General features: G+C 47.6%; 1 protein-coding gene across 1 annotated transcript in view; it reads right to left on the reverse strand.

Annotated features, from left to right (window-relative positions):
- The window catches only part of crm (cramped chromatin regulator), a 48005-nt gene that overhangs the window by 14993 nt on the left and 18769 nt on the right, over positions 1-14243 (reverse strand). Inside the window, exons 11-14 of the mRNA XM_077661937.1 lie at positions 13732-13884; positions 12423-12776; positions 11826-12045; positions 4576-4868 (exon numbers count right to left, since the gene is read on the reverse strand). Coding sequence (XP_077518063.1) covers positions 4576-4868; positions 11826-12045; positions 12423-12776; positions 13732-13884 — 1020 coding nt within the window. The remainder of the gene's footprint in view (positions 1-4575; positions 4869-11825; positions 12046-12422; positions 12777-13731; positions 13885-14243) is intronic.

Genomic DNA, 14243 nt, shown 5'->3' on the forward strand with positions numbered 1-14243 from the left:
GAAGAAGCCCACTCCGCTTCACCATTTCTTCCTTTGTGTGTGCACCGTTTAGCGTGGTCTCGTCGCGTCTCTGCCAAATCCGCCTTGTCTCTGCTCTGCTGAATTCCTAGGATGTCGCCGCCAGCGAAGAAGCGGAAATTTCTTTCGCTAGAAGAAAAAGCGCGTATTGTCGCCGAAGCAGAAAGCGGGAAGAAGAAGTCGATTATTGCGGCAGATTTTGGCATCGCGCCGAGTTCGTTATCAACGATACTCAAGAGCAAAGAAAACATCGGCAAGGCACTTGCGTCGGGCACTTCAGCTCAACACAAGAAGGTGACGCAGCCAACTTACGAAGAGCTCGATAAGGCTGTCTACACCTGGTTTGTCGAAACGCGAGCCAAGAACATCCCGCTTAGCGGCAGCATTGTTCAGCAGAAGGCCCTCAATTATGCCTGTTTGCTAGGCCTGGATGACTTAAAGGCCAGCACAGGTTGGCTCAATCGCTTCAAAGTGAGGCACAACGTCGTCGGGAAAGTTTTGTGCGGGGAAGCAAGTTCCGCGGACACTGGCGGCGCCTCAGAATGGGTGGTGGACAACGTGGCTGATATCATGAGCGGCTACGTGCCGTCCGATATTTATAACGCGGACGAGACGGGCCTCTTTTACGAGATGCTGCCAGCGAGGACACTGGATTTTAAAGGGCAGCGTTGCCAGGGTGGCAAGCACAGCAAGAAAAGAGTGACAGTGCTGCTGTGCACGAATATGGATGGGTCGGACAGGCGTCCCCCGTTAGTTATTGGGAAAAGTGCTAAACCGCGCTGCTTCAAGGGAAACAGAAGCCTTCCCGTCAAGTACGTCGCTAACGGGCGGTCGTGGATGACCCGTGCCATATTTGCGGACTGGCTTACGGCACTTGACCGCGACATGAGCAGGCAGAACCGAAAGGTTTGTTTGCTCTTGGACAATTGTTCTGCCCACCGCATCGACGACGTCAAGTAGTCAAGCGTTGAGGTGAGATTCTTCCCGCCTAACTGCACTTCGATCATTCAGCCGCTGGATCAAGGCATTATCAGAAGCGTGAAGTGTGCTTATCGGGAGAGGCTGATTCAGCGTATTCTTTTGAATATCGAGACGGGCAGGGAGACGAAGGTGGACCTCTTCATGGCTCTGCAGATTATAGCTGCTGCGTGGAACGTGACGCGGTCCACCTTGATCAACAACTGCTTCAAGCACGCCGGGTTTTGTTGACACCAGCACAGCTGCAGCCGCGGAGGATGACGCTCCATCATCGTCGACTCCGGGGATCAGTGCGGCCTGGAAATCCCTCCAGGATGCAGGAAACATCCCCGGCGATATCGAGCTGGACGATTTCCTCAACGCTGATGCGGATGTGCTTGTTTACGAGGAGCTCAGTGATGAGGACATACTAATTAAAAGTGTTCGCGAGTCAGAAGAGCCGCCGTCCGAAGCTGAAGACGACTCCGCCCAGGATTCATCCGCCTTGGCAACCTCGTCGCAGGTGTTGGATGCCTTCGATCTTATCAGGAAGTTTCTGGGCTCTCACGACGACGACGTTGCGATGGCTCTCATAACAGAGTGTGAGAGTCGCGTGACGCCGCTGCTGGCAGCAAAACGCAAGCAGACAAAGCTTACGGACTTCTGGAAATGATTTTTTTTTTCGCAACGCCGCCTCTCCTCCTCCTCTTCTCTCAAAGCTCCTTTGGCAGCTTTTTTTTTTCAACGGTCCCTCTCGGGGCCACCAATCGCGCTTCGGCAGAGCATGTAGCCACGATGCTTCCCGCTGTGTCTCACTCGAGTTCCTCTCTCTACACCAAGTCGCCTATGCGCAGACACATGGTGCAGTCGTTTCGCGCCACGCACTTTCACGTGCGCGGCGACGTAAGAACAGTCGTATGCAACGCCAGCCCGGGATCAGCCGACTCGGGCTGTAATTTCTCGACAACGAAATTCCGCGACAGCGAAATTTTTCGTACGCCCCGCCGATTTCGTTGTGGCGGGATTCAACTGTATAGGCGTTGCCACCTCCAGTCATTTTTTGCAAGCAAACCGCAGTGCATCAAGGCAGAATCTTGAGGCTGGGCAAAACCGCCATACACTTCCAAATGTCAGTGATTACGGAGTCTTTTTCAGCATGCATGTGATGAGTTCAAGCCGAATAGCAGGAAATTACCTCGATCCAATTTTCTCGGCAATAAATGCATCTTTTGCTGCTGGACAAACATTAGCAGAGCCAGGAACAGCCACAGAATCAATTCCTAACAAGAACAAAAGTTGGATGAAGTTGTTGTCAATGTCCCTTTAACAGCAGAATAAGGCTGAGATGTGCAGCAAACATCATTAGGAAAAGATAAGCACTGACCGATATTAGTGCCAAGAAACAGCGAAGCAAAAAATGGCCGGGGTTCAACGTGGCTTGAACCTAGTTATAGTACGAGCAAAAGCTCTGTTGAGCATGGTCCCCACCGTCTCAAATCAAATGTCAAGGTCAGGTACCCAATAGTCATAGTCATATATTGATATGATCACCTGGTCATACTACCATAGCTTGGGCCATATCACCATGCAGTTAAGTTCGGTTTGACCGTGTGAGGCATTGAACATCATTGCCTCACCCACATCGAAATGGGAAGTTGTACCCCCGAGGAGTACAGCTCTTGCCCTAAAAATCCAAACCTAGAATTCAACATTCAGGGGGATGTCAATACAAAAGAAGTGGTAACTTTAAGATGCATTTTCAACAAAACAAGAGCCAATAAGCCAGTACTCATGATTAAAGTAACAGCATTCAGTAGAGTGAAAGCACCAAAGCTATCATCGAGAGCAAATCCAACTGCTTTCGCAGAACTGTCATATTCAAGTGTCCGACAGTCCTCCATATTTCTTTTTTCTTCACAAATTCACTAAGAAAACTTTGCTCCTGCATCCTATCAGGTGCATATCTGAAGATGTCCAGATATTTCAATTTGTAACTATGGGCCATTTTCCACCCACACTGTAATGCGTCATGTTCCAACTGCAATATCCTGCCCCCCCAGCTAACTTGGGCCAAGATATTAAAAAAAACATAAGCGTTCTTCGGAACTGAAATCGCGTGGATGCTGTTAGGGTTTACCTAAAGTTTCAGTACATTTTTTTTCCTCGTTTTGCTTGAATAGTTATTTGAGATAATTTAATTATTTTTTAAATATAGCTTGAAACATTCAGGCGTCAATAGGAAAGTTGTGGAGCTCCATAAATAATGCCCAACCCAGGCACTTCCAACGAGACAGCCTTAGCGTGGCCATTTTTATTCGGGAAAAACGAAAGCCCGCGGAGTTCAAAAAATACCTCGTGACAGTGCGCTCAACGCGCCAGAATGCGCCACGATTACAGCGTTCTCATCCGTGATTTGTAAAAAACATTGCCAGCACCGCGCCTTTTCTTCGCTTACGAGAAAGGGCTTCTATCTTTGCTCGGATCTGATGTTACCGGCGGCGGCTGGCGACGCATTCTACAATCTGCTAGCGTGAGAGCGCAATTATCATTGCAAAAACGAGTGCCGGCTTTCTTGCAACTGCCGCCCGAACCCACTGGCGCTTATCTTGGAACCAACCACAACGCGAAGCTCTGTCATGTGCAGGACGAAAGGCGCAAAGCGTGCAATGTTTTTTACAAAGCATAAATGAGAGCGCTATAATCGCGGCGCATTCAGGCGCGCGGAGCGTGGAATTTTTTAAACTCCGCAAGCTTTCATTTTCCCGAATTAAAACCGCCACGCTAAGTCTATCGTGTTGGAAATGTCTGGGTTGGACAATATTTGTGGAGCTCCACAAATTTCCTACTGACACCTGAACATTTCAAGCAATATTTAAAAAGTTAATTTATCTCGACTAATTATATAAGTAGGACGATCAAAAAAATAGTACTGTAACTTTAGATAAGCCTTAACAACATCCATGCGATTTTATTTCTGAAGAACGCTTAGGTTTTTTTTTCAAAATCTTGGTCCAAGTTAGCTGGGACACCCAGTATATATGCATGTGGCCATGCACATCAAGAAAAATTTTCAATTCAAATCTTAATTTGACAGGTCTCATATGCTTCATGCTTAAAACTTAAAGCAGGGGTTCTTTCTTAACATTTTGAGTTTCAGTGAACCCCATTGGTTTACAAAAAGTGCAGAGGAACCCCACATGTCTTGTCTTCCATCCCTTTCTGCCTATGGCGCATGTAAAGAAGAGCATACACTTACACAGCCCTTCAGAAAAATGGCCAAATTCAATAAAACTGTCTATCTGCAAAGTGAAAGTCTGCTATAAGCAATTACAGTGTGATTAGCCCCAAAATGAAGCAGGCATATAAGGAAAAGTGAGAACTGCACCAAGGATGAATTCAGGCATTTAGGAAACCCAAAAAGCACTCCAAAGAACCTAATGATTCTGTGAAACCCAGCATGAGAACACCTCCCTTGAATTCATGACCTTGCTCAGGTCAGGCCTTCATCAAGCCTTCCCACTGGCTTTTTGCCGGGACACCCATCATCCTCATGATGTTAAATAGGCATATGCACGCGTACATACGTAGGCTACCACTCACTCTGTCGGCTTCCGCACTTCCTGCCACCATCAAGGCAGGTGGCGCCTCCACCAGGTTTGTTGACGGTGGCACTTCTTGGACGGCAGTAGCTGCCATTGCTTGAGGAACTGGTTCTGAGGCCACCAGCACATCTGCTGCTGCGCTGGTGGCCTCCACCACAGCGGGAATGCCGCTAGCGGTGGTTACAATGCAGGCCGCCTGGGACACGGGCAGGGCGACACTGCTGGCGTCTATGAGGGGCATCTGGACTGGCTGCACATCAAATGTAGCCGTCCCTGCGATATTCGGAGTGGCTGCAAAAAAAAGTTGGAACAAACAAATTACAAGAGGTTGAAGGCCACAGTTGGTTTGATACTTGGCTTAATATAATGACAGGTTTCAACCAAATATTACTCAGCTCCAGTTGTTGACAAAATGGCCAGTAGCTGCAGCTTTTGAGTTTATGCTCAATGGTGCTCACAACCATTCAGCTTTTAGGTCAGTTCAGAATGCAACACTCTCAATGCCTCCACTATTAAAAGTGTTTAGCTTTCCAAGTGACAGGCTCATTGTTTTCTTTTTAAACATTAATGCATAAGAATAAAATAAACTGAACTAAAATCATCTTTCAGGGTCAGCATTGAACAAAATTCATGGTCTATGTCATTTGTGACTACAGTAAAAACTCATTAATTCGGACTTCACGGAGTGGAACAGCCGAAGCAAGCGCTCCGGCAGCGTTGGCCTTCGTCAGTAGGCCTAGCGGCTAGAGCCAAAATAAGCATCGTATTCGGCGATATGCACTCTGCTGTGGCTTGTGTACAATGAGAGGCGTCTTGCCTGTCATCGAAACGGCAGTGTTTACGATTTTATGACAGAAAAGTTAGAGCTGCGGAGCGTTTTGCCACAGGTACGCTGACTTCGCTTTAAAATGCACCACCGTTTCCTCCTGCGCTCGCCGTCTCCATGCTGCTGTACGCCTCCCACGCGCTTCGCAGCTACCTCTTTCCATATTGAGGACGAAAAACTCGGCACAGATGAGTTCCGCAAACTCTGACTACTGTTCAAGTTCGTGCAGCAGAAGACATCCAAGAACAGTGCAAATTTGAAACCACGCGGGCGCAATGTGCCGACTCACGCAGAATTTCAGCATCGCAAGTTAGGAGGCTCTTTTAAGCTTGAATTTCGTTTTGCTTGGTCAAGTTTTCGATCTCTCCTGCAATTTGAATTAATGAGGTTCCACTGTACACATTATATGGCAACTTGGGTACTGGCGGCGAGTGCGATCGATGTCCGAAAAATCGAGCAGTCAGTTGCGGTGCGTTCGAAATTTCAGGCACTCTTATACATTGGCTCTATGGGCAATGTTGCGGTGCCGTGAAAAAGTCCGAATAATCAAGGATGTCTGAAAAATCGGCCATCCAAATTTTCGGTTGTCGACTCTATCTGGATGACTGCCTGTTGAGGACGTCTCATCTCAATACATGGCGCCCCAATGGAGCCCATCCAAATTGACCGATCAGAGCTCCGCAGTGCCCAAACAAATGAGCTTCCGGTGCCATAGACTCGCATGGACGTTTGGAGGGACTCCGGTGGCAGTCTAAATTTTTGGTTTAACGAGGGCTGAATAAACGAGGTTTTATTGTAGCAGTCTTGCCCCTCTAAGTTTTCAGTTTCGGAATGGAGAGCGGTTTCCAGCCCGGCCTTCGTTTCCCGGATGCTGACAGTAGCGATGTGTGTCTAGAAAACTGACTTCAGCGCCGTTCCTGGCATGTCTTCAGCCCGAATTAACCGGTGCACTCACAGTTTCGCTCCGCTTCTTTTTGATAGGGCAATGAAACAAACCCTAAAATCGACACCCCCGAGAACTTCGCGGTAGCGTGCCATTTCCCCACTTCATCTGAGTAAGGACGTAGAAGTCGCCACCAGCGCCGCTTGTAAACCTTTGTGCCATATGAATTTCTGGCACACTCTCCATGACACGGGATGACCAGAGTAGAGCCTGCATGCTGTCGACCTATTTCGCTTCTGTTTTCATTATGCGGCATGACAATGTGCCTGGCCAGCATGATGCCCAGCCTCATATAGGAAATATATGTAGTACTAAGCACTGATTGAAGGATTCTTGGAAAAATTGCATTTTCCACTAATGCGGCCCATAACGCGTGGTCCCCAAGAATTTTGTTCTTAAGGAAATACCGAGTTGTGGCGCAGGCTTGGCGCAGATTACTTGAAATTTGTCTTAATGTAGCAGCACATAGCAGGCTTTGTCTTTAGGCGTAGTTCAGCTTAAATGGCACAGCAATCACATAACCCCACTCTGGCACCAGTGCGCGCTTCCTTCACTTCTGTCTGCATGGTATTTCTGTTCTTCTAGCATGCCAAAACTCCGCACTCATCACATGCTGTTAGCTACAGTGTACTCCCCTTATAACGATACCAGATATAACGATATATTGCTTATAACGATCAAATTCTTTATATTTATCAATTCTCCCATTGCCCCTATGTAAAAATAAGCCATACAGTATAACGATACAATTATCAGCGAAATAACGGATACAACAATAGGACTCTGGCTGCCCTGGAGGTGTTTACCACCAAAATTTGTCTGAAGGTTTGATAAAAATAAAACACTTTCAAGTGAATGACACAAAACTCCGCAAACGGACCCACATGGAGAAATCCGTGAAGGAGCGTTGCCTACAGTCTTGGGAACCAAGCGCTATCATAGTCTCAATCGCTTGCTTGGCCGTCGTCGTGCAAAGCTGCCCCACACAAACATATAGTTTCCACTCGTTTATGCATGCGTGAACTGGGTAAACCCCCTCCCCGCCTCCCCCCACCACCACCACTTTTGTCGCAGACGTGGTTGAGAATTTACTTTTTTTTTTAAGTGTTAGCTTTTCTTGCACATTCCCCCGTTTCGCCTTGTCCGCAACACAGACCTTGGCAGCGTGCCAAGATGCTGAGATGCTGTGCATCAATAACATCGCGAAGTGTTTATCTCTTTTGATGGGAGCTCCAGAGGGGGTGGGGGTGGATCTCCGAGCGAACTTAGCAGAGCGCCGAGATGCTGTGCGCTCTTGACAGGAGCGCAGGCGGCGGTGGCTATGTATGGGGTAATATCTACATGCATGGCGGAATACGTGTGTGTGTGTGTGTTCTTTCTGCATTTTTTTTGCTAGTCCAAATATAACAATAATAGCTTATAACGATCAAATTTTTCGGTTTTCTCAATGTCGTCATAAGTAGACTGCAATGTGGATTGCAACTAAAAAAAGCAGCGAAGACCCCTACCATTGTACAGCAGCTTTGCTTCCGCCACTCCCAATAGCATGCACAAATAAAAAATTTGAAGGGCCTGTGAGAAATTGCTGCTGTCGCGCAGTTTTCATTTAAAAGGGGGGGGGGGGGTTCTGACGTTAAATTTTTTATTTTGTGGCGTAGACCTATGAATTTTGGAATGCTTACTGGGAAGTGCACCAACTGAATAAATACAAACTTTCATTCCTATATCCTCAGCAGCGTTGACATAAATTTTTATGTGCTTCAGTGCTATACCAAATTTGCAGAAAGCCTGCCATGACAACAAAACATTGGCATTGACACAAATTGAAATTGACCTTCTCCGAATAGTTTTATCAATCCAAGTTTGTTCTACTCAGAACTTTGTATCCATGCTTGCATAACTGTCATTACTATCATGTCAAGTTAGTGACAGAGGGAAAAAATGAGATACAGTAAAACCTCGTTAATTCGAACTCGAGGGGGACCGGAAAATTGTTCGAATTAAGCGGAGTTTGAATTAACGAGCGGGCGCTAAAAAAAGCGGCCATCACGCCCGGCAGCACGGGCCGAAGCTAAAACAGGCATATCTGAGATCGTTATCTCTTACTACGCGCTACTACACATTTGCGGCGGGCGATTGCGCGAATTAAAATCATAGAGCCCGAATGTCGAAGGAAATAAAGTTAATTTGTTTATGCGGTTGGAGCTAACATCAAAATGCATTCGCGTAAGCAGCAAGCTTAATGATTAAATATGACACCATGCTTCAAAAACATGTTTATTAACAGCAGATTGGCAAAGCATATCAAAGAGAAAAATAATCGGTGATGCGCATTTGTTTTCGTTTCCTTTGCCGTGACTCGACAAGCATCGTCTGCAACTTGCCCAACAGCTCCAACGCAGCGTCCGAATTATCATCGGCGGAGGAGTAGCGCGCAGCCAGATCGAGTGCTGACGCTGTTTCACATGCACTCGGGGGTGGCAATGGATCGTCGCCTCCGTCGGACTCGTCGTCGCTGTCAGCTGTGCTCGCCGCGCCCGAGTTGTGCGGCATCTGGTCACCGCAGGCCGCTTCAATAATCTCGGCATCGCTTAACTTCGCTGCTTTGCCAAAAGCAAGCGGCACCGTTCCGTGCCAGTCGCGTTTGCGCACACCAACACCGTCACTCTTCCCGCCTGAACACGTGTCGCCTTTGTAACTGACAGTCTTGTTCGGCAGCAACTTAAAATAAAGCGCGGTTTCATCTGCATTGAACACATCGCTGAGCGAGTAATCGGCAAGGTAGTCCTATAGTTGACCTGCTGCAACGGCTTGCGCCGGAGCCACCGTGGCCGGAGCATAGGCGGCGCCCGCGGTAGGGTGGCTACCCGCGTGACCGCGCGTCAGCCAAAAATAGACAAGCCAATGCTTCGACGCTCCGGCAGCGAAAACCTGCTACGGCATGCACCGGAGGGTTGGTTCGGGCAACGAAATTCACGTCTCACCTCGTGCGTGCTGACATGCGTGCTGGCTTATTTTTTTTCTCATCATTCTGCATTTTTTTTTAATTTTCAGCGCATTGTATTTGCTACGAGGTGACTTCTATATGCGAGGAGCAATGCCAGCCATCGGCGCCTAGTTCGAATTAACCGACGTGGATACCGGCATATTCGAATTATCGGGAGTTTTGACCCATTGAAATACACAGGGCTTTGCCGGGACCCGGCCGTCAGTTCGAATTAACCGGCAGTTCGAATTAAGCGATTTCGAATTAACGAGGTTTTACTGTAATAGTAATTCAGATATATAAGAACATCACTGCATAAAGAATTTATCGAGAAACACAATGCAACAAATAACACAAAAATCCATAGATCCATGGATTTTCTTTATGAAAATCCACTTTCTTTATGAAAATCTATAAAGGTTTTGTGACCTGACTACCCTGCTTACAGAGCAGGGCAGTCAGGTCAAAACGCTTTTGAGAAAACTGGAATTTTCAGAGATACCAGCCACTTTTTTGCTACCTACGGTCACAAAAAAAAACATATTTAGAGTCATCTCTGGGATCTTTTCAAGAAAATATGACGTTATAGATACAAAATCTAGCACTTTTTAAAATTCGTTTAGAGATTTTTGTGATTAGAAGCTGTGTCCCCCCTTAAAAGGAGATAACAATTGCCCATGTTCCGAAGAAATAATTTCGCTTTCCCGCAAACGGAGTTAGGAAAGTTTGGGGGGGGGGGCATTCGATAATTCAGATGTTTTTTCCACTCCGATATCTGAATTAACGAGGTTTTACTTTAGTAAATACTAAAAAGAACATATTTCGTCATCATTACTTAACTGCAAAGAACTGCCTCTTTCTCACTACATACCATGTTTTCAGTCGCAAACTGTTCACTCTGATTCGAAAATATTTGCCCTGCATTCGCTTCAAATTTAAAATTCACTATTTGTGTATGCCTAGCAACTAGCAGTTCGGGCACATTGCGCAAGAGACTGTGGCGATGGCCGAGTGTTCTAAGGCACCGTGAAACGAAGCTGCTATGTTCGCATAAGCGCTGGTCGAGTCCCATTTGGGGCTCTTGTATGGTAATGCTTCAGCTGGATACCATTTGGACAACAGAACGTTTCACAGAGGTTCAGCTTTCGTTCGGCCACAGCTATGACCTCGTTTCATTGGAGTTTCTGGATAAAGTTTGTTGGATTTTCCTAGCATGAGAGCTAAAGAAATTTCATGCTTTAAAAAACAAAAGAAAAAGCCGGCAGTAACACATGATGTTGTGGGACCTGACTGCAGGTTACCACAAACATGAGCAACTGATGACGTTGTGGGACCTGACTGCAGGTTACCACAAACATGAGCAAAGTGGTAAGTGGTAAGGAATGAGACGAAAAAACAAACAGTGGAACACAATAACAGGCAACATATTTATCGTGTTCTCGAGTCACCAACTAGCCCGAGTTTACACACTGTTGTGAAATGGTCAAGTGGCAAGAAACACGGGCATTAAAACTCCCGGATAAACCACATGCACGTGTGGTGAGCAAAAATGGTCTCCTGAGCCATAATTTCTTCAGAGTCCCACATCATCAAGGGAAGCCTACTGCACACTGCACAGGACAAGGCTCAGTGCCCCTGGCAATGGCTTATTGCTCTGGCTTATGATGAACAGGGCAGGCATTCGTCCCAGGGCAAATATCATTTGTAGCCACCAGCAGGCATGGCCCTTCAGCTCAGCAAGTGAGCATGAGCATGCAAGTTAATGGCCAGTAAAACCTCTTTTTGGGCTAGTTGGCATATTTTGAACCTAAGAAAAGGAGCAGCGCCAAAGCATGCAACCACAGACGAAGAAAGGGCAAGACATAAACGCTTGTGTATTGTCCTTTCTTCGTCTGTGGTCGCATGCTTTGACGCTGCTCCTTTTCTTAGGTTCAAAAAAGTTAATGGTCGCAAACGCTGACACGGCCAATTATTTTAGTGCGCATCACAACATAACCTAACATGGATGAGGAACATTTACAGCCAGCAAGCTGTTTGTCATAGCACATGTGACACTGCCTCGCTGTGTGTGTGAGTGGGGTTCCACTGCTAGCATGTCAAACCATGAAAGACTGCCGCAGAGGCCCTACCCCCTTGCCATTTTGGAGCAGTTCTGTTTCGACACTCCCGACAAGTGTGCACACAATAAATCATCGTCAGAACAGTGAAAGACACTGAAAAATATACTAAAAAAAAATTGGTGGTGGTTTAGCTCTGGTTAAACCTGGAGTGACGCGATAGCTACAGCTGGCTGAGTGGAACTTGGTCACGTGACCAACAACGTGATCAGCCACGGCGGCGCGGCGCCGGCAGCTGTTTCGCACCACGTGACCAACCACGTGACAGCGTGGCGGCGCTGCCACGCTGAAGGCTCGAAAAGCTACCGTAATGTAGCTATCGCTACAAAAATACACCCGAGCACGGACATATCACTGCCATCAGTGTGCAACGCACCTGCTGGGTGGAGGAGCTTGATGAGTCCCTTGCCCTGGGTCAGGCTCTCTGTCGCTGCCAGGGGCTGCACCACAGCTGAGAGGGTGGGTGAAGATGAAGGCAGCAGCTGCACCAGAGTGACGGGACGTCGGTCCGCACGAGGCAGCAGAGGCCGCTGCACCACCAAGGACTTGCGAACCGAGCGCAGGCGCAGACCCCGCCTGCTTCCCGGAACTAGGCGCTATAGGCATGGAAAGGGAACAAAGCATATACGATGAGATAAAGAAGAAACACTTTTCTTGTCACTGCTTCCAGTGTATGCCTACTGGCTGGAAGAGCAGACTGATCATCAGAGAAACTTTCAGATAAGCCCACATGGCAAAGGAGCGAAAGTGACAGTTGTGCTGCACCCCCCAGATACCAATATCGCTGACTTTTAGACCCACTTTAACCACATTTGCACAGGCAAGTATATGAACATAGCAGCTGTCAGTTATACAACACACCACACCAACACCACGAGAAATACCAAAGGAAGTTACTCAGGCAGCTCCAGCTGCGAAATGCCAGAAGCAATGCCCGAGAGCACATGCCTGAAGGCAGGCACTTGGCACTCACGTCTAGCTGCTCCTGGCGTGTGATGCTTGTGGACACAACCGGGGCAGCCATGGTGGTGGTCTGCTTGTGCGTTCGGGGGGCCATGCCCATAGGGACCACGAACACATGCTGGTCTGTGGTCGGGGCCGGCTGTGGCTGGCCGTCAGCAGCTGCCACGTTCTCCAGCACCTGCGCCTGCTGCACCTGCTGCAGCGTCGGCCGTGGTGGGGCCGTGCGAGTAGACGGGCTTCGGCCCAGAGCACGGCTGGCCGCACTCTTCCCCGATGGAGGGGTGCCACCCGCGGCTGCACTGCCCCGGCCTCCTCCAGCTCCACCACTGCTGCCACACCTGCCAGCTGGCGGAGACAGGGGTCCCTGGAGAAGAAATGAGAGAGGAGTCCACCTTGAATACTAAGAAGCTCCGAATAGCTCGGGTGCAATCACACTTGCCAGTCACCAAGCGCATGTGACCGGCTGCAATTGTCAACCGAGCAGCAGGCCAACAGCGCCGACGTTTACCGTAGCAAGTGCAACCTGTGGGTCAGTTTCCCAAATGATTGAAAGTTGCCAGTCTTGAGCATTACCACCAATGAGAAGTCGGACGTAGAAAAAGCTTCGTATTACTTTCAAGGCATCACTGATTAGTTTAGCAGTTTGTGACTCAGCGTTGCAAGGCTGGAAAATCAAGCAATGCAACAACCTGCAACTGTCCCTTATCGACCGATGCGATCACTTGCAATCGTAACTTTCTGACCAAAAAAACAGTTGCACAACACCAGGGACTCTCGCAAGTATGAATGAGCCTTCAGCACAAATGGCAAGGCCCCCCAGTTGAGACTGCAAAAGTCGCCTAGCTAATGCAATGCAATAATGCAGAGTGTGAAACTTCACGACATGGATGGGTGTGCTACACAGCTTGTAAAAAAAAAATGACAAGGAAGTTCAGTGCCTGACTAGGCAATGCATCTCTTGAAGCATGCATACCAACTGCAAACATTCTGCAATCCAGGTCAGCTTTGGATAACATCTGCCCAACAAGCACACAATGCCCTAAAACCAACACCAAATGTTAACACACTCATTTAACTGAACCAACCGTCAACGAAGAACTTGTTATAATACTTGTTTTCCATGTTAACTATTGCATCCATTGTAAGACAATGTAATAGCAAAACTGCCATACCTTTAGTTATGTTTAAAGAATTAAATTCAATTCATACAATCCATCGATGGATTCACCTAGTTTCATTTCGTCATACCAATAAGAATGAACAAAAAGGAAAAAAAAAAAGAAAAGCTGAGCCACACAATTGGAAAACAGCTGGCTGACCTGCTTGTTCTTCTCAGCAAACATGACGGTTGCAAGGCTCAGCAGCTTTTTCAGCATAGCCGTACACTCGAGGCTGCGCTTAGAGTCGCTGTCGCCCTTAGGCTCCACGGGGCAAAAGTCGTAGTGAAGGACAATCTTGCTCGGGCAGCCCATCTGCAAAAAAAAGAAGAGCCAATTTTCAGTAGTCGACCCAGGTAGTTGCACCAGCTGAGCGGAAAGGTTGTCGTACAGTACTACACAGGGCCTAGGGAAAAGCTGGGCTGCTTTATTCCATCAACCAAAGCAGCCTGGCTGAGTTCACTGCTGTGGAACATCACTTCTTGCTTATTCTTTTCCGCAAACAGGGCATAATGAAACTCAAGCAGACGTGGACACAATGGGATACATGCACAGCGCTGCTACAGCAAGGCAACTCAGCACTGTTTATTCATTTATTCATTCATTCGATCAATTGGTCGACCAATCAATGATTAACTCCCCCCCCACGAATACCATCAATATCCGAGTAAAAA

The sequence above is a fragment of the Amblyomma americanum genome, chromosome 4, assembly GCF_052857255.1.
Source record: "Amblyomma americanum isolate KBUSLIRL-KWMA chromosome 4, ASM5285725v1, whole genome shotgun sequence".
Classification (NCBI taxonomy): Eukaryota; Metazoa; Arthropoda; class Arachnida; order Ixodida; family Ixodidae; genus Amblyomma; species Amblyomma americanum.